General features: G+C 52.2%; 12 protein-coding genes across 12 annotated transcripts; 6 read left to right on the forward strand and 6 right to left on the reverse strand.

The window, feature by feature from the left end:
* Positions 1–30: 30 nt before the first annotated feature.
* On the reverse strand, positions 31–2,207 carry VTN49DRAFT_7380 (uncharacterized protein; the record flags this gene model as incomplete). Its single annotated transcript, XM_069415643.1, has 3 exons — positions 31–196; positions 260–555; positions 2,112–2,207. The coding sequence occupies 3 exons, from the start codon at positions 2,205–2,207 to the stop codon at positions 31–33; spliced, it is 558 nt and encodes a 185-aa protein (XP_069272459.1).
* Positions 2,208–2,502: 295 nt separating this feature from the next.
* On the forward strand, positions 2,503–2,763 carry VTN49DRAFT_7381 (uncharacterized protein; the record flags this gene model as incomplete). Its single annotated transcript, XM_069415644.1, has 1 exon — positions 2,503–2,763. The coding sequence occupies one exon, from the start codon at positions 2,503–2,505 to the stop codon at positions 2,761–2,763; it is 261 nt and encodes an 86-aa protein (XP_069272460.1).
* Positions 2,764–2,908: 145 nt separating this feature from the next.
* On the forward strand, positions 2,909–4,573 carry VTN49DRAFT_7382 (uncharacterized protein; the record flags this gene model as incomplete). Its single annotated transcript, XM_069415645.1, has 1 exon — positions 2,909–4,573. One exon carries the CDS (start codon positions 2,909–2,911, stop codon positions 4,571–4,573), a length of 1,665 nt encoding a protein of 554 aa, XP_069272461.1.
* A 1,091-nt stretch (positions 4,574–5,664) lies between these two features.
* On the reverse strand, positions 5,665–5,877 carry VTN49DRAFT_7383 (uncharacterized protein; the record flags this gene model as incomplete). The annotated part of the gene is made up of 1 exon (XM_069415646.1): positions 5,665–5,877. The coding sequence occupies one exon, from the start codon at positions 5,875–5,877 to the stop codon at positions 5,665–5,667; it is 213 nt and encodes a 70-aa protein (XP_069272462.1).
* A 55-nt stretch (positions 5,878–5,932) lies between these two features.
* VTN49DRAFT_7384 (uncharacterized protein) lies at positions 5,933–6,626 on the reverse strand (the record flags this gene model as incomplete). Its single annotated transcript, XM_069415647.1, has 3 exons — positions 5,933–6,297; positions 6,372–6,488; positions 6,554–6,626. 3 exons carry the CDS (start codon positions 6,624–6,626, stop codon positions 5,933–5,935), a joined length of 555 nt encoding a protein of 184 aa, XP_069272463.1.
* A 397-nt stretch (positions 6,627–7,023) lies between these two features.
* VTN49DRAFT_7385 (uncharacterized protein) lies at positions 7,024–8,912 on the forward strand (the record flags this gene model as incomplete). Its single annotated transcript, XM_069415648.1, has 2 exons — positions 7,024–7,190; positions 7,253–8,912. 2 exons carry the CDS (start codon positions 7,024–7,026, stop codon positions 8,910–8,912), a joined length of 1,827 nt encoding a protein of 608 aa, XP_069272464.1.
* Positions 8,913–9,041: 129 nt separating this feature from the next.
* VTN49DRAFT_7386 (uncharacterized protein) lies at positions 9,042–10,838 on the reverse strand (the record flags this gene model as incomplete). The annotated part of the gene is made up of 2 exons (XM_069415649.1): positions 9,042–10,666; positions 10,736–10,838. 2 exons carry the CDS (start codon positions 10,836–10,838, stop codon positions 9,042–9,044), a joined length of 1,728 nt encoding a protein of 575 aa, XP_069272465.1.
* A 614-nt stretch (positions 10,839–11,452) lies between these two features.
* Positions 11,453–12,119, reverse strand: VTN49DRAFT_7387 (uncharacterized protein; the record flags this gene model as incomplete). Its single annotated transcript, XM_069415650.1, has 3 exons — positions 11,453–11,515; positions 11,565–11,923; positions 11,984–12,119. 3 exons carry the CDS (start codon positions 12,117–12,119, stop codon positions 11,453–11,455), a joined length of 558 nt encoding a protein of 185 aa, XP_069272466.1.
* A 55-nt stretch (positions 12,120–12,174) lies between these two features.
* Positions 12,175–12,491, forward strand: VTN49DRAFT_7388 (uncharacterized protein; the record flags this gene model as incomplete). Its single annotated transcript, XM_069415651.1, has 2 exons — positions 12,175–12,223; positions 12,292–12,491. The coding sequence occupies 2 exons, from the start codon at positions 12,175–12,177 to the stop codon at positions 12,489–12,491; spliced, it is 249 nt and encodes an 82-aa protein (XP_069272467.1).
* Positions 12,492–13,622: 1,131 nt separating this feature from the next.
* VTN49DRAFT_7389 (uncharacterized protein) lies at positions 13,623–13,895 on the reverse strand (the record flags this gene model as incomplete). The annotated part of the gene is made up of 2 exons (XM_069415652.1): positions 13,623–13,727; positions 13,791–13,895. 2 exons carry the CDS (start codon positions 13,893–13,895, stop codon positions 13,623–13,625), a joined length of 210 nt encoding a protein of 69 aa, XP_069272468.1.
* Positions 13,896–14,466: 571 nt separating this feature from the next.
* On the forward strand, positions 14,467–14,880 carry VTN49DRAFT_7390 (uncharacterized protein; the record flags this gene model as incomplete). The annotated part of the gene is made up of 1 exon (XM_069415654.1): positions 14,467–14,880. One exon carries the CDS (start codon positions 14,467–14,469, stop codon positions 14,878–14,880), a length of 414 nt encoding a protein of 137 aa, XP_069272469.1.
* Positions 14,881–15,277: 397 nt separating this feature from the next.
* On the forward strand, positions 15,278–16,411 carry VTN49DRAFT_7391 (uncharacterized protein; the record flags this gene model as incomplete). Its single annotated transcript, XM_069415655.1, has 3 exons — positions 15,278–15,949; positions 16,015–16,085; positions 16,165–16,411. The coding sequence occupies 3 exons, from the start codon at positions 15,278–15,280 to the stop codon at positions 16,409–16,411; spliced, it is 990 nt and encodes a 329-aa protein (XP_069272470.1).
* Between the last annotated feature and the right edge of the window lie 2,151 nt (positions 16,412–18,562).

The raw sequence follows: 18,562 nt of genomic DNA on the forward strand, positions 1-18,562 counted from the left end.
AGTTGGTCGAGCCCAGACAACAGTTCGAGATTATAGGAGCGAAAAAAGAAGTGGTGGGAAATAGAAATGTGTAAATTCACAGATCGGAGCTGTGAATAGGGTATTCAGACAAATGATACTTGTCCAAATGGACAACAAACGGAGTGGTTTTTCGGGTGATTGTTGCAAACAATGGAGCGGCCCCAGCCACGAGATGCTTGAGAGCGATCCATGGTGATTGACGACAGCCGGATCAGTTACTCAGGGACGAATGGCCAACCGGCCGACAACCTTGCCATACTTGAAAAACATGGTGACTCGTAGGGGGTTGAAATTCTGGACAAAAGAAGCGCGATGCACGAGACTCTGCAACCGTTGCCTGATGAATCTGTGCTGTAGGAAGTTTGCAGAAAATCTACTCGATAGAGAGTGTGTCTTCCGGCTGGGTCTTCGTTTTTGCAGAGTCAAGGGAGAATGCGAGTGATTCGGCGTGAATGTAGGAGGTTTCGGTGGCCGCGTGAATGCGTGACTGGTGCGTGAATAAACACCAAGGGCGGTGCGCGTGACCGCAGATTCCTTTTTTTTTTTTATTTAATCAGCAAGGATTTAACGAAGGGGTTAGCAAGGTGTAAGCAAAAGCCGATGTAATGGAGCGAAATCTCGAGTGATTTCCGGAGATCTCCAGAAGCACCTCGATCGCGTCGGAAATCAGATGCGTCAGGGCCCGTGGCCAAGATCGGGGGGCGCTGATCAGGATTTGTCAGGCCCTGATGGCGGCGAACAGCGAGTCGGGACCGCGGGCGATGAACGATCGCACGGGCAAACCGGTCGAAAAATATTCTCGACGGGTGGTGGGGTGAAAGTCGATCGCGAAAGAAGGATGGAGGGATCAAAAGCGGGCGGAGGGGATGGATATGTTGCGGTTATGGCGGGCTGTGGCCATGGATGACTCTTCGCTTGCGGAACCCCGTCGGCGCGGATTCCGGCCGGCAAACGTAACTTTTCCACCAGGAGAACCATTCAGGTTTGCCTACAATATAATAATGGGGCAAATTTGCAATGCGCACTGGCTGCCAGGCTACACAATACCTAACAAAAGAAACAAGACCCTGGTTGTTCCTTCGTATCAGGCAAAAAATACTCCGTATGCGACTTTTTTTGGGCGGCTGTGGACTGATAGTCGCCCCGGACTCCGATCAGCCGTCGATCGGGCAGTTCCGGGGCCCCAGGCGGGCCTCAGACGGCCTCGATCAGGCCAGAAAGAAACAAGACAGTAATTGAGTTCTCAGTCAATCATGACTTGAGTGGCCCTGATACGGGTTTCCTTGAAATGACGAACTGATCGTGTATGCCTCGGTTGAGACCTAGCTTTGCTGACCGGAAACGCACAAACAGGGACAAACACAGGGACAAACTCCATTGTGCGAGTGGGAAAAGTTGCAGATACTAGATCTCCTTTCACGCGCATTATGATTCTCTGCCGGCCGAGTCGGCTTCTTGCGCACTTTCGCCCACAGGCTTCCTGAAATTGAGTCTTAAGCTTAAGGCTCCGGATTTGTTGACTTTGTTTCACCTCCAAGGAGTCAAACTGAGCGTCACATCCTACCTATGGCGTCGCTCTTTATTCCCTCAAATCTTGAATAATGCTTTGAGAGCACCTGAAGACACCTCATCCAGAATGATACAACAGTGTCTTGGATGTGTCGCTCCAAGCGAGCATTGCTCGTCCCACTGGCGGGCAGAACCAGGCACAGGGCCCAGACATGGAAGGCGACTAGCCCTCTTCCACGAATACTGTTCAGATCAGATGTCAAACATCATTGCCGCATCGAGATGGCTTCATGGACTGCCTTGATATGACTGCTTATCTAAGCAGCATTCCAATGACCACGAGCGCATTCTTCCGACAGTCTTCCCTTTCCGGAGAATGGAGAGATCATCACGGAGCCGCACAAGCAGGCTAGAGGACCCTGCAGGGACAGGAGTAGGTCCAGGACACTTGATCTGCAAGGCCAGAAGCTTATTGGGAGGTGACGTGAGCTCTAGATTTGGCACTCTTGCGATGAGTCCACGATTGCGACTACCACTACAACCACTATACTACTACGACGATGGTGGAGTAACGAACGGACCCATCGCTCATGATGCTCAGACTGCTCTGGCCGCCTGGTCAGAGAATCCAAAACAAGTTTGGAAGCAATCTGGGGCTTAAAGACGAGTCCGCCCATGGCTGGCTTTGTGAAGATTCGTGGTTCTCACACTGCCTCCACATGGAAGACTCTGTCATTGGAGATCGCTCGGAGTCTCGCCCCCGCAGCACAGTGCCGAAAAGTGGTCTGGGCTGCATCGGGTAAAGTGTATCACTGCATTTTTGATCGTGGCTCCAGAGTGAGGGTAGGGGAACTGGAGAAAGCTTGTCTTGTCTGGTGATCGAACTACCCGCGAGCCGTCGGACGCTTGTGGTGGGCGAGACGGTGTTCCTTCGGCTGCATTCCTCTGCGTCTTTCTTTTAGGGAGCATGGAATGCATCGAAAAGTCGGAGGCTGGCGCGAGCCCGACGCAGTTCAAATAGACGCGCGCTTCTTGTTTGCTTGCTTTGTACCTTTTGCATCTTTTCACAGCTTGTCAAACACCCTGTTCTCTGTCCTGAGGCGATTTGCCTCGATTATCGCCTTTGCATCGGGTCCAGCGGATGATCCCGGCGCACACCCTCCATCTGACCGTCGGGACCCAGAAGCCCTAACTTGGGGGATCCGCGCCGGAGTTGGCCACTCTCATCACTAATTGTGAGCAAAGCCTCTTATGACCCTGACTGTGTTCCCCCCAAGCTCGGGCTGCTCATCGTATCCGGAAACGGGAAACAAAGGGCCAAATGTTCCCCTCAGGTTTTGATCTGTCGTTCAATGATGTATTTAACCAATACGTCAACATGGACTCGCCCAGTGTCCCCGAGGGCAACAAAGACGTCAACTCGCACGCTGGTGATCTGGACCCGTTGTTCTCTCTAGGATCATTGTCTACGAGCGGTGGCGACCTCTTCCCGGTGGGCTCCCAGCCATTCCTCCAATCGTCTTCTCACCCTTGGCACAAGAGCCCGTGGTGCTCCCAGCGCGAATCATCGTTGCCGAGGCCAAGTTCAGGATTTCATGACACCATACATCCCGCTGAAAGTTCAGAAGTCAGTCTAAACCTTGACTCTTCGACCCCTCCAGAGTCTGCATGCATCTTATCAACATCGCCATCCACCCCTCCCGGCACACCCAGCCGAAAACTGTTCGCGCAAAGATCCCTGGAATCCCTTCAATCTGCTCAACGGCGAGAGACGAATGATCGTCGCGCTTTGCTGCGCAAACTGAGTTTTTCTCCAAGTCTGCGTGCGGCGCATCTGCAACCGAGCAAGATGGCCTACCCACAGACCTGGGGCCAGCGACTGCATGGCTATGATCAGCAACTCCGGAGCGATGAGCGAGTTCCGCTCTCTCCGCCGCCGTCTGACGTTTTGGTGCAACAGGAAGCTCTCCGTCGCGACAGCGGCGTCCATCTCCCGGCGGGTTCACAGGACGCCATGATGCGACATCCGTCGCAGATGCCGTCGCCGTATCACGCCAACATGTTTGCTCAACCCGCAACCAAGCATCAGCAGCAGCAGCAAGAGCAACACTTGAACGAGTCGGGCTCCGCGGCCCTGGCCGCGTCTACGCCGTCATCTGGAAATGGCCTCTACCAGTCGACACACTCAACGGAGTCACAACAGATGTCCGCGTGGCATCCAGATGCATTTGCAGTTTCTGGATTGCCTTTTGCACCGGAGATGAACGGACACGACGGACAGGGATGGTGGTCGTCATCTTCTTCCGTGCCGACGCGGGCGACGCAGGCTTCTCCAGAGTCGTACCTCATGCCATCTTTGCAGCCTAAGCAGACCGCGATGCAGAACATCAACAACCATCCGGAATTCATGCAAGGCGGCTTGATGATCCAGTTCGATTCGTCGTTCGACTTTGCCTCTGGCGACTCATCACTGGGTACTGCCGCTCCTGGTCTCCATTCAACATCCTCCGCGACTCACCTTTCCGCCGCGCAACAGACCTCCACCTCTTCCTCCTCCTTTCCTCGTACACCATACATGGCCACACCGCCATCTTCTCAGCAGCACCACCAGCACCCCGCGCTATCGGTTTCGCAGTCGCGCTCTCCATCCATGTCTCCGAGGGACAAAGGACTGAACTCGCCCAAGACGCGCGGAGCAAGCAAAACTACGACCCATCACCGTCGCACGCACAGCCGCAAGCTCTCCAACGCGAGCAACAGTGGACCCAAGTCAGCGACCACGTCCTCCAAGTCCAACTCTTCACAGCAGCAACAACAGCAACAACAAAACTCCGGCAAAACCATGGCCGTCTCTTTCGTCAACTTCACCCCCGACGACAGCCACAAGATCCTCACTGGCGTCGCACCCAGCGGCAGCTCCAAGACCAAAGCCCGTCGCGAGCAAGAAGCCCGCGAGAAGCGACGAAAGCTCAGCGAGGCAGCCTTGATGGCGGTTCGCAAGGCGGGCGGCGACGTCGAGGCCTTGGAAGCTGTCCTGTGTTGACCTCGAAAAAGTGTAAAAGACATTTGTTCTACTATCGTGTACCACTACGGCCTGGGGGTTTTGGGTTATTGGCTCTGCTTTCCTATTCGTCTGATTATGTTCTGGGCTATAGCATCTACTCAGCAGCTTGGACTTGGGGCGTTGTTTTGCTGCGTTGGTTTACTTCTTCAACTGAAAGCAGTGAGAGTTTGTTGGCGTTCATAGAAGAGCATATCATCTTGTTCTTGTGTGCCTGTTGGCATAATAATAAAACATCATTTGTTTGATTCACATCTCGCCCTTGTATGTGCTAACTGTGCTTTCTACCTGTACGTAGGGTACAAACTCATAATGCTCAATGCTTGTGCCCTGTGAGAATAACTGCATACTCCGCACATTTCCTAGTATAGATAACTTGACTCCGCAGCTGTCTTCGCATGGAGACCGGGCAGAGCTTAGCATCACATGAAACAGCATCCTCGGCATTTTCATCGAGCGAAAATTTTGCAGGACACTGGCATCGTCGTCATCACTTGATTCCCAAAGGCAAACTCTTTTAGTGCAAGTGTTGCCGATGTCTTTCTCAACATATATATATATATATAGGTCTACATGTGGGTCATCGTGATGTTGGCATACAGACTCCTAGATGACCGTCTTCGTGCAGTGCTGATTTGCTGCCAATTGCGGTTTTTAGGGTCAGAATCCTCTACGTTCGCGGGTTGAAGGATGCCCAGGATGTAAAGATGCCCGGATGATCTCCAAGTCCAGCTCTATTCTATCGAGTCGGCAGCGCGGCGCAGGAAGCATAGAAACAAAGGGGTGGCAGGATTCGGTCTAGATAAAGCAGAGAACACCAGACGGTAGAAAGGAGTCAAAGTTCCAAGGAGGCTATTGTTCGTAGGTCTTAGTGACTGATGGTTCTGAGCTGATTCAGGCGGCAAAAGCCAGCCCAGGCAACAATGTCCGTTCTTGGAGCGTCAGTTGAGGAGTCATCCAGATCCGGTATCACTTCTTGCAAGATTTTCATAGACAGGAACAAGAACAGCCATTGTTTGGTATTTTCATTCATTTGATTCTATTTGTTAGGTGTCTGAGCCTTGAGTGGAGAGTCAGGGCCAAGTAGACAAAACACCGATCGACTTTGTTTTCAGGAATGAGGATCGGATCAATGCAACGTCACTATCATACATGTCGTCTATCCCGCTGTATCCATTGAGGTTAGCTGTCTCGTTGTGCTTCAGACACTTGATCCAGACCCGCCGCGCGATTTTCGCGCTGCGAGCTTTAAAGTGGATCGAGTCAATGCCAGGAGCGGTAGGCATCTCGTGATGACCATGAGACGATCATGAAGAGGAATCAATCAGGTCAGAACTCATGCTACCGTTTGGACACCGGCGTCCACGACTCTGGCTGCCACTGCTCACTCGGTCCAGTCGGCACACCCTTCGGCCTATCCTTATTCTCTGCCTGCCCTTCGATGGCATTCTGAACCCCCGGCTGAGCAGGGGACCGTGAGTAGTTAGCAGACTGCTCGGCCGGATTCAACGTCGCGTCGCTCGTTCGTGTCGCCGGCAACGGTTGCTGGGTCTGCGGTTTGTCCAAGTATGACGGCTTGCTCCGCCAGCGTTCGTCGGCGAGCTGCGCGAGTCGCTTAATCTCCTGCTGGCGGATCACGTCGCGGTGCTGTTCCTCGAGACTAGGGGGATCTTGACGCACGTAACGGAGCCATTGGTGCCATTGGGCTGGAAACAGACGGGTCAGTGCAAAAAAAAAAAAANAAAAAAAAAAGGAGGACAGGTGCGATTGGAAGACGTACGCGATATCTTGACGTCAGCGTAGTGGACGTTGCGATTGTATTTGACGATGCGTCGTAGGCGTTGGGAGTTCAGAGTTTCCTTGAATTCCCAATAGGTATTGCCCATGAGGTCCTGGCCTGAAGCTCCATCAGTTATTGATCGCGTTTGCATACTTGCATAGAAAGGAAAAAAGAGCACATACCAACCAGGAACGACTTTCGCCATGGCAGCCTCAGACTCTTCCACTTGAACCACAGGCTGTTAATGGGACCCATTGTGTGGACTATGAACGCAGATCGGGAGACATTGTGAAAGTGTGCTTTAGCTTAACGGGCAAAGATGGAGATGGAATTTCATCGATGAAATCAATAATCCTCCCTCGGCGGACGTCATCGGCGCTGATCAGACAAGATGGACCATGGACCCAGCAACTTGTGAACATTCCTGAACGCAATCCCTGCATTAAAAAAGGATCATCTAATAACAATCGCGCTTCATTCAATTAATGAATCCTCCTCGACTCTTCTAGGCGCCAACAATACTAACAACGGCGGCGAAACGGCCTCCCATCATTCTCCAGTCTGGATGCCCAATCGCCCTTTTATACCCGCCCATCGATTCCCCGATCGCATCGTTCGATCACCAAATTAATCTATGGCCGACGGCGACACCATGGCGTCGGTGACGTCGCTGGATAAGGACTTGCGCAACTTGCGCCTGTCCAAGTACACCCCGCAGGCCGCGAACCAGGTCCGCGAGTGGATTGAGGAGATGCTTCATGAGAAATTGCCTTCAGGGGACCTAATAGATGCCTTGAAAGATGGAGTGATTCTGTGCAGGTATCGAGAAATCCGCACTGGATTCTACTGTCGAGGCTTGAAACGGCCGCTGACGGTCGCAGGCTAGTCAACCTGGCCGTGTCGCCGGGCGTCAAGTATAAGCAGTCGACGATGCCCTTTGTGCAGATGGAGAACATCGCGCATTTCCTTCGCGCCATCCAAATGCCGCCACTGAGCCTGCCGCCGCACGATGTCTTCCTGACAGTCGATCTCTACGAGCGCAAGGACCCGGCGCAAGTGCTGCAGTGTCTCGCTGCATTCAGCCGCCGCGTGCATGCCATCCAACCCTCCAAGTTCCCACGGTCGGTCGACGGGCTCAAAAACAGAGGCGTTGGTCAAAGCAGCCCGCCCCCGAAGCCCCGGTCTCCGGTATCCCCTATTCCGATCAGCAGCTGGTCGACCAAAGAGGACGAGCTCACGACGGCCCCGGCATGGAACATCCACCAGTACGGCTACATGGGAGGCGCTACGCAGGGGAAGCTCGGAGTTACATTTGGCGCGCGGCGGCAAATCATCAACCCGAATCCGGACGTTCCGAGCTTGGAGGAAAAGGAGCGCAGGCTGCGCGAGGCCAAGGCCAACGAGGAGCGACAACGCCAGGAAGCAGAAGCGCGACGACGACAGCAGATTGAAGAAGAAGAGCGGCGTGCGCAGGAGGAGGAGGAGCGCCGCTGGGCCGAGGAGACGGAGCGGCTGCGGGAGAAGGAGCGGCGAGAGATCGAAGAGGAGAAGAGACGGTGGGCCGAGGAACAGCGGCAGTGGGAGGAAGAGGAGCGCCGGCGACTGCAGGAGGAGAAGGAGGCGGAAGAGCGACTGGAGAAGGAACGGCAGCGAGCCCGCACCCTCAGGGACGCGCGCCTGAACGGCCAGTTCCTCAGCCAGTACCAGGCGTCGCAGCGACAGAACTCGGCCGAGGCGGAACGCATCAAGGAGCTGGAGCGGCAGCTCGAGGAGGCGCGTGAGCGCGAGCGGCAGTACGAACGGGAGCGCCAGGAACTGCGGGCGAAGCAGGCGCAAGCAGAGGGACAGGCGCGAGGTCGCAGCCGCAGCCGTAGCCGCGACCGTAGTCAGCAGCGACCAGTCCAGCCAAGCTACGATCTCAAATCACTGGAGGCAGAGCGCAAGCTACTCCGCTCCGAATGGCAGCAATATCAGCGCGACTCCGGCCAGACAGCCGACCAAGCAAGGGCCACCTCGCCATCAAAAGCATCCAGCCCACCTCCTCCACTTCCCTCTCGCCCATTGCCCGAACCTGGTCAGAAGCCCTCACGGCCTCTACCGGCAACCCCCAGCAGCAATGTCTCCGCTACGTCCTTCCAATCACCGCGCGCGCACGAATCACGAACCGACCGCTTCCTCGCAACAAACCCGGCGCCTTCCTCCCCCGAACCCGCTGTCCACCGCCCAGAAGACTACTCCTCAACCGCAGAGATCGACGCGGAGAACCGACGACGGATCGCCGCGCAGCAAAAGACCAAGGCGGGCGGCTGGGCCTCGAAATCCCTGCTGGAGCGTGAAATGGAGCGCGAGCGGGAGCGTCAACGCGAGTGGGAAGAAAATCAGCGACGAATGGCCGAAGCGAAGAAGAAGGCGTCATCGACGCTACCTGCCACCGGCCACCATCCGCAGTTTGAAAACGATGGACCGTCACAGAATCGAAGTGCTGGGGTGGGCGTGCCGGGTGCGAGGAGGCAGATTATCGGTCCTCGACCGCCGCCGTGAGAGATCATTTAAAACGACTCTTAAGAGTCGTTTCTGCTGGCTCAGTTTGTATGCTATACCAGAGTTCATTTTATCAGCCTGCTTGCGTAGAATCTACTCGAGTATGCTTTCCAAGTAGTTGAATTCCTTTCATTGATCGTCATTATTATTATCATCCTCCGGAAGATCTTCCGGAGGGAGAATATCATGTACCATGAACAACAGCCGATCTCCGCTCTCTAATAACCAACACCATTCGACAGCCTCAACCAATCTACTGTTTTTATTTCGCCGAATCTCATCCCCCGCCTTGTCCGATCGCTGCAGATTCCCCGTTTCGACAGCCTCACGCAGCCCGGGCGTGTTGCGCAGCATTCCCTCCTGCGAGAGCAGGACGAGGAGAGACTCAAGCAGGATCGACACGCGGGCATTGTCAACAGCGCTGGTGCTGCTGGCTGCATATGGCAGATAACACTCCTGTAACTTGCGCTGGGTGAGGTACGGCTCGTCCGAGACGGGCGCGTTGGTATCGATGAGGCGCGAGAGGAGCTGCTCGCACAGCGAGCTTTGCGTCCATGCGTCGAACCAGGGGAGTGTTGAGGGATGGACCATTAACTGGAATGCGGGCAGCGACAGGTGCCGCACCTGCTCGATGAAGAGGTGAAAGAGTTCCTCCGGTTTCATGAATGAGCGCGGCATCACGCGCGACACGTCCGACAGGATCCGGAGAAGGCGTTGTCGGAGTTCAAGAGCTTTGACCCCGCCCAGGGCTGCGACTCCGGCCCTGCCGTTGTCAGCGTATGGGTCTTTTGTGCTTGGGTCGGCGGCGGCTTTGGCGTCCGCCAGCCCTTCCGCATCTGACGGCTTGGTCCCCTTGCGGACTCTCTTGGAGCGCCGCGCGGCCGCAGGGGCGCCCGCGCCTCCGCGGTCTGGCTCGTCCGAGTCGTCATTGTTCGCCAGCAGATAGTCGGCGTACTCATCTTGGTCAATATTCACCTGTGCCCGCCTCTTCGCGTTGGCCTTCTCCAAGATCTCCTCCTTTTTCTTGGGTTCCTTCAGCTCGTTGTGAAAAACCTCGCCAAAGTTGTTGACTGCGGTCTGGGTTCCGTCCGCAAAGATCGCCTTGATAATCCGGCGATCTGTCCTATACTCAAAACCTCCGCCCTTAATGTACCGGTAAATCAAGCTTTCTTTCAGAATGCGCTCACGAGTTCGAGCCGGCGTCACAACATCCGTATCCTCGGCCCAGTCACGAGCACGCTTCCGGCGCTCGTTCCAGTCCGCCTCGATGGCCTCGCACATGAATTCCAGCCACACCTGCCACCGTTCCCAGCGCTTGGGATGCAACACAGAGCAATTGAACGCCCACCCGACAGCGTGCCAAAAATCATTCGCGCGAGACCAAACCGAGCTCGTCTGCGCCAGATCCAAGTTCAGCGGCTCATCGTCATCGTCGCCCCGCGGGGCCGTCAACTCCAGAAGGTCATCCCCTTTTCTCCGTCGCCTTCCTCCGTGTGATGCAAAGTCCGTGAACGCAAATGCCACATTGAATCTTGCCGAAACAGGGCCCACCGTTCGATTCGTTAACCGAAGCAGCTGGAGCGCGGCACCGGGCGCCTCCTCCTCCTCACTGGTTTTCGCGCGCGTCGTCGTCGATGGATGGACGAGTAATGTCACTGCAAGTGCGAGATGTTGTGGCGAAGGCACGTATGCGGGTGCAGAAGCAATCGTTCCAAAGCTAAGGATGTTGTACAATAGGCTTAGGGCTTGGGAATCTGCCGCGCAACATAAGTCGTGTCAGCCAAGGCTCATGGAGCGCGTCCTATTTACTTAGATTGACGGACAGAGTTTCTCTTCGAAATAGATGGCACAATGTTGCCGCAGCTCGAATGGGAGTGTTTTTGCTGAGCGGTACCCCCGCTCTTTGGGGTCAAGATCTGTCGTCATTGCGAAAGGTGACAGCCATACTTCATGCTTCCATTGTTCAGACTGGAGAATAGGCCTACCTTACGACTTCTTATCGGACCGATTGATCTGATAAGAATATGCGCTAACCCGGATTAGGTTGAATTATACATTGATTACTAAGCAGCTCAACTGCGTTCGTCATCCCAGAACGTGAATCTCAAAAGTTCAGAGAAACCAACATGGCCAGATTGTCAGGCATTGCAAACCCATGAGGGGTCGCATTCGTAGTAGCAGTAATACATTGGCAAATCAGTAAGAATGGCTGGTATTCTCACTTAGTCATCGGTTGTATCTACCCGAGATATGCATGTCAACATTGTCTATTGAATGGGCGTGTTCCGCAGCCTTAACCCGAACAAGGTTGTAATTACAATTCAAGTTCTGGACCCCCTTTCATACCTAACACAGCAGAGAACGTAAACGGGACGAGACGAGAAATGAACCCGGAGGCAGAACTGAGAAGACACAGTCAAGGAACCGAATGGGAAAAGAAAATAATGCGAAAAAGGAATGAGTGGTATCTGCCGTAATTCAGTCTAAACAAAAGGAAAAGGAGGAAAGAAAAAGGAAACTAGTGTCTGGAAGTAAGAATATCATGTATCCTCGCTCGGGTCGTCTGGGATGTTGGAAAAGAGGCCTATGCGCATCCGGTGTGACTACAACCGAGGTCAGCAAGAGATCAATCCCGGGGACCGACAAACTTACAATCGGGAGCTTCGGAATCACCACGCCCAATGTTGCAAGGAAGTTGATCAGGAAATAGGTCGAGTCGTAATGCGTGTAGTGCGTGCTGAGGAGGAAGAGAATGATAGGCACGCTGAGGAGGAACTTCTTGGCCGGAGTGTACTGATCGCCGTTGTCGATCTGCTCCCACATATTGAGGTTGTCATATGCACCGGCGTTGAACTCGAACGGAATGCCTGTGACGTAGTGAAACATAATAAAGGTCACAAACATGTATGTAATGTTGGTGAGCGTCCAAGATGTCTCCTGCGAGACGCCGGGGATGATGTCATAAAAGATCTTCAATGCAGCGATCAGGACGAAATGAATTGTCCAAGCACCTATTATATCGTCAGCACAATGGGTCCCGGTCCACACGAGCAACGCGATCCTATTTCTACCTTTGGAATTGACCCAGTTGGCATTCAGGTTCGGCAGAGCAGCCTGGTCACTCATTTGCTCATTCGACTCGGGCGGCTCTTGATAGATGATGCTGCTCGATCTCCTCCGCCGCCCGGACGACCTTGAGCGAGGCATTTTCGAATCCAGGTCCGGCCGCGGGGATCGTTCGTTGACGTCCGGTGGGAAGGAGATGGTTCGGGAAACTAGAAGGGGCGACACTTTGGCGGTATTTGCGGGAGGTATATGTGCAGGAGGTCGGACGGATGACGGCGAAGGCAAACGACGAGCTCAACTCTTGATATACAAGTCGCTGTGCGGTGTCGAATCGGAACAACAAGGAAGAATAGCTTGAAGAAGAGCAGCGGACTGGAGAAGAGCCCGATCTGGGCGATGCGTCTGGCAGAGGAAATTCTCCGGCTTGGTCACGACAAATTCGGAATACAAGGAACGAACAAATTCGAAATAGGAGTCGACGTAGACGAGAGTGAACGACACGGTGAGTCTTAGGGAAGCAAGCTGATCCGAGGTGGACAGACAAGAGGACAGAGCAACGCAGCGGGTGTTTGTCTGGTTTGTCTTAAGTTCTTAACCTGCCACGCTCTGATTTGTTCTAGCCTGATCCATGCCTCGATTTATTGGTCCTTCTGATTCCGAAATGCTTATATAATCAACATTCCTCTCCCAACCGTTGAGCTCTCTCAGGGCTGCTTCTCCGTTTCGTTCTGCAATTGAGCTCGAAGTCCCATCAATGGTGGCTTGAATGCACAATTGCTCCCAATGTTCAGTTGTGTTTTCGTTTGCACGAGCGCCATCGATCTACATCGGGCTCTACGAGTGTACGGAGTAGGAAGATCGGGATGCCAGTCTTGGACTACGTCAGGAACCGCTGAAAATGCGGGGATCCTGCGAGGCCATGTTTCAAGCGTGCTCAGTTCACGCTATGGCTTTTCTATGACACGATGATCAACAGTTTTGGTCGCTGCCTCATGCTGGAGGTTCACGTTCCCAAGACGTTCTCCGTTACCAGAGCAGCAGTCTCATCGAAAGCCTCTTGTCAGACTGTAGCTCCCGAACGTCCTGTGAGCAAGTCCTTTCGAAGGCATAAGATTTATCCTGCTGAAGGCACACTGTGACATTGTGGCCATGTGGCAGTTGGGCATTCTGTAAAGTTGTGGCCCTCCTTGGAGCTGTCCCGACTGAGACAACAAATCCAACGAGCACCTGCACTAGACACACGGTATGAGCACGCTCTTCAGCAATGGAAGTGTAGAAGAGAATGCCAGCCGTTCTTGAATGTCTTCGAAGGTTGAAGGGCAAGTGGATACGGTCAAAAGCTTTGCATGCGGCCGCAATGCTGCTGGAAATGCCGGCTGCGATGCTGGGTTTGCCATCTTGCTAGGCTGCTGGGTTCTATTTGACCAGGCTGATTTGTTTTGGGCCTGTAAAAATCAGCTCAGTGAGATAACTTGTCAATTCAATTCTCCATACGAAAGCATAAACTAAGTAGTGTCGAGTCACTGGTCATGACTTGATCATCCCAAACTAAGCGATTCACTCGAGTTGTAGGCACCATTACCTGACTATGTTCCTGGAAATTCGAGCACTTGTAGAGTGCGTTGCTGTACCTGAGATCTGGCATCATTCTAGCCGACAATTGCCCGTTTCGTATCCGCGTCGGTTCTCGGCACATGTCCCGAGGTTCGGGACTCGCTCTTCAGCGGCCTGTCTCTTCCTCCCCGCCTTCTAAACCTCCCGAATTTGATCTTAATCGTAGATTCTATGTAATTTCTCGGAAAATGCACTGACCAAGTGGCCCGTGGCGGCGCCACTTTGTTCGGCAAGCGCCCCGGGGAGCTCTTTGTAGCGATCTAAGCTGTTTGGAGATTTGTCATCCTTCGTGATGGTCCCCATAGCTCTCTCGTATCCAGCTTGCTCCTGATCTCCATCTAGAAGAAACTTGAACTTTGAAATCAGGACAAGTCCAGGCAGCTCCCTTCAAACATCTCGCAATGAAGGATTGGAGAATCATGAGGCTGCTGTGGCGTCGATGAAGCCAGTCTTCGCTCAGGAAAAAATCATTGTAACCCAGATGACCAAGCAAAGATGTATCCTCTTCCGGCTGATGATAGACCAAAAAACGGGAGGATTGATGATGCCTGGAACACGTAAACGGTGCCTATCTCTCTCGGTTTCACTTTAGACTGGTGAAACGCGGGTTGGGTGGGTTTTCGGATACGGCGCGGAGAAATTTATTGTGGAAGCCCTACCTTGGAACTCAACTTGGTGGAAGTGCGAAGTTAATTAAGCAAGATGGAGACGAAAGTATATATACCATGCTGTCTTCCATGGCTCGAATCTCCAGTTCAGATCGCGCCAGCAGTCAGGGACTACATTGCCAGCGACTACTGCTCCTAACCCACGCAAAGCGCAAAAGCCGAAGCCCTAATTACAGTACCAGCCAACTGAACCACGGCCCATCACCATGGAAGTCCGTTGCCAGTGCGGCCGCAACAAATTCACTACTCCCACTCCTGAGCCTCTCAAGCTCTTCGTCTGCCACTGCGGCGAATGCAGGCGCTCCTCCGGCTCTGCGTTCGGCATTTCGGCTGTCTTCCCGCACTTCGACTTCCCAATGACCGCAGAACAACAATCCGACATCAACATGTACACCCGCACCTCGGAAAGAGGCACAGTTATCGAAGGCTTTTTCTGCCGCAATTGCGGCTCGAGGCTTGTTGAGCGCAGCGCGGGGGACAAAAGCCGCACGCTCGTCAAAGGAGGATGTCTGGTTGGGATCACGAAGGATATGATGAGCAAGGCGACGCACATCTATTGTGGGCAGGCTATTGTGGATGTTCCGGCGGGAGTTGAGAGATATGAAGGGTGGCTTTTTTGATTAATTCATATTTCGACTTATTTCTCTTGTCCTGTTCCATTTTTTGGAGACAAAGCAAAAGGGAGGATGGTGAAGCATGGAGTTTTCTTGGTGATCAGTGTCCTTCTGGTAGTTTTCAATCAAACGATCATCTTCAAAGAAAGCCCCTTTGTAGACGAACAATGAAGAATGAATGATATGTGATGATACCATTTGATGGGCTGAAACGCCATTACCTTTGTCCGATCTGAAAGCTTCAGACGACAATGCCCGGTCAGTCCTTCATTCTAGAATGCAGGGTAGAAAGTATAAATGAGGGCAATGCCAGTCCTGCCTCATCGGCAATCAGTAAAGCAGCACGAGCAAGGATAAGACTCGAGCGAAACACATTAGACTACAATCAGTGCAGATGAAAACAATGGAGAACAACGCACTTAGTACGCAGGTATCCCTCCTGCTGCAGCTTCCCGAGGAACTTCTCCTTTTGATTCTGTCTAACCTGGTCCCTGCTCCGTTTCGTGAGTCTCCTGATGATCCGTTTGCATATCATTCACGATGGAACAGGGCCGACTATGATTTCGACAAAAAGAAAAATCGTGAGAACATAAACTGCCTTCGAAATGTGACCTTGACTTGTCGTCGCCTATACAACATTGGCACCGAGCTTCTGTACAAAAGGCCAATCTCGAAAGGCTGGTGCCGGAGCAGCAGTCTCTGTCAAGCGCTTGCCGATCCCAGCCTGAGTCGCTTCGTCCAAGCGGTTGGCCTTGATGCCCGCCCAACGCGCAGTGATCTGATCCAACTTTTATCCCCGGGCTTCAACTCATGGAGTCTGAATCCGATTCCAATCTTTACCGCACCTAGAGTTCGATCAGTGTTCTTACGTGGTTTCGACCTCTCTGCAATGCAGGAGGGATACCCTTTCGAGTCTCCCGTGAGGACTCTTCGTCTTCTTCACTGTGATTCCGAATTGGACCAGCTTCGGTTAGTTCTTGCTGGGATGCCGAATCTGGAAGATCTTCACTATGATGTTGGCGAATTCCAATTCCTTCGTGAGTCCAACAATGATGTGAGTGCGATGCTAAAACCGGTACGCAGGAGTCTGCGAACCCTCACATTATCGGCATCAGCAATAGACCATCTCCCATTTCACAGAGGTCCTCAGTTTCGGATGTCAAAGCTCCGATCCTTCAGAAGGCTCGAGACCTTCCGTGTAGTGGGGACAAGTATGACCGAGTGCGTACTCGGTAGCGTGTATCGTGTGCCGGGTCCTCCAATTTGCACATATCTGCCGAATTCTTTGAGAACAATTCAGATCGGGAACGATCAGACCGAACTTCCTGAAGGCATTGATCCTCCCCCGTTCATGCCAAGCCAGCTCTACCACTCGTTTCTCCAAGACATCCTGGTTGGTAAAGAAGCTGGTCTTATTCCCAATCTCTCTCGCATCATTTTATGCGTTTATCGTCCGTGGCATGACAATTTCACTGAATCGGAACGCATGCTTATCAACAGTCTGAGGAACGTGGGTGTGCAGGTGGACATTATCTAGCCCAGAAAAATCATGGACACATGGTCTTGGACTCAAGTGTCATATTAGGTGAGCTCCATTTCTACCAATCTTGTTAACAAGATGTTAGATTTATTGAGCTTGTTTTCTTCAGGTGACCCAGTTGGTCCAAATTAGCTGTCATCAATTGACTCAATTTCTGCTTCGGAGTGAGATTTTGAGGTCAGCCCCTACGAGTAAGTGAATGTTGATCGTGCTGAACTGAACCTTCTCGTCAATGTAATGCTCGAAAGTATTATTTGGGGATGAACCGAGAAATAGCTTGACAAATCTGCCAAGGTAACTTGGATAGTAGTCGTTTGCTGGTGCAAACGAATTCTTCTGGGTGGCGTCAGCCTCATTCAGGTAACTCGCGCTCCCCATACTCAATCCAAATACGAGAGCGATCATGCATTAGCCTGATCCGGGCTTAAAATGATGGCTTGAGTGCAGACTGCCAAAGGGACCGGAATGACCGGTTTGCCAGTCAAAGGCCGACGTTTGGAGATTGAGCCTATTTCCATGACCTCCGTACTCGTATTCTCCTCATTGGACGAGGACACCTCCGCGGGGGTCTCATACACTCACCCAATTCTCTTGACGACCTGCTTCGCTTCCGACCATGGGTGCAAAAAACGAGGACAATTGGTTGGACCAAAGATACAAGGTACTACTATGCAACGAAGGGACAACCAAAATTGAACTTCGCGGACGGCCCGACAATGTAAGAATCTGTTCATGTTTCCCGCATGGGACATGCATCGCTGGTTTGTAGGGACTCCGGAATTTTTCCGCAATGCCAGGGATGTCGGGTGAAAACCCGCCACGGTCTTACAGTTAGTATTCTGTTCTTAATAGTTCAGTCGCCATGCATAAGCCATGAATAGAAGTGTCTCAAAAGAAATTTGAGTTTCTCATTATGAGGGAACAGGCAGAAAACTTTTTGTGGACAAAGTTGAGACCTTGTATAGTACTTATCTACAGTACCTATTGTTTCCCATTTGGTAGCAGGCGGAGAACGGAGTGAAGAGGCTGATGGCGGATTTGTACATTCTGTTTATCCGTAATTTCCGAGAACTGAGTGATCTGCCTGAAGAATCTCAAGGCAGTACGGCGTAAAAGCCTTATTATTTCGTCAAGTTTCTCGCCAGGTCTCTGCCATCGATTTTGATATTACGAGTCGTCCTTAAGCGCACATCTTCCGATCCCGATTGGCTTGAAGTCACGTGAATCACGTGTGATTGGCTGATCGGCTTATCTTGGTTTCTTTTTGCCGCGACTCAGTTCTCCACTTCCCGAGCTCTCTTGCAGCGTTGGCGCACCGTTCGTTGGGGCTCTGCAACTATAAGGAAGGCATGTAGGGAATTTTTAGTGCTCATTTTTGACCAAGAAACGAAATTTGTCAGTATATTCTTATCGTTCAACTAGAGTCTTCGAACGACTTGCGTAAGCTTGTTCTTACAGCTTCCTGTTCGCAGCCGCGTTGAATTGAAGTTACAGCCTGTCTGTCTCGTAGCCGATGTAAGGCCGTAAGCAAGACCACTCTCATCATTCCATTCATGATCGTCAATTTCAGGCCATTGTATTGCCACATACAAATCGGAATCAGACTATAGAAGTATAAGAGAAATACGGAATACTTCGGAAGTCCGTATTCTACGCCGCGGTTTAAGCAGAAAAGGCAGTATCAATCAATCAGCCATTTTTTGGGCTAGGGACTATGAAGTACATCACCTTCAAGCATTTCTGAGTCAACATTAGTAATAATTACGATTTATGAGCAATGATTGTCGATTTCAAATTGAGAATATCCGTGCTGTGCCGATCAAGCATTTGGTTTTGTATTGTGTAGTTAACACTGTCGCGATCAAATTCATAGAACTCCGGACAATACGAGTACTCCGTACATCATGACATCTGGGGAAGAATTAAAGTATGCGCCAAGAAGCTTGGCACTTGCGCCTATCCTAAATCAGAAGAAATCCGTGGACTTATCATCTTGGCAACTGGTCAGTGCTGTAGCTCTACCGGACGCAGCGACGGAGTTTATGCTCGGAGAAAGGAGACTAGCGGAGCTACGCTACAAGAAGAATAGCAACCACATCAACCTCGTAGTTTCTAGAACCCTCAATTGTTGCCAAATGCGCCAAGTAC

The sequence above is a fragment of the Thermomyces lanuginosus genome (assembly GCF_041956635.1).
Source record: "Thermomyces lanuginosus strain ATCC 200065 unplaced genomic scaffold VTN49scaffold_6, whole genome shotgun sequence".
NCBI classification, from domain to species: domain Eukaryota; kingdom Fungi; phylum Ascomycota; class Eurotiomycetes; order Eurotiales; family Trichocomaceae; genus Thermomyces; species Thermomyces lanuginosus.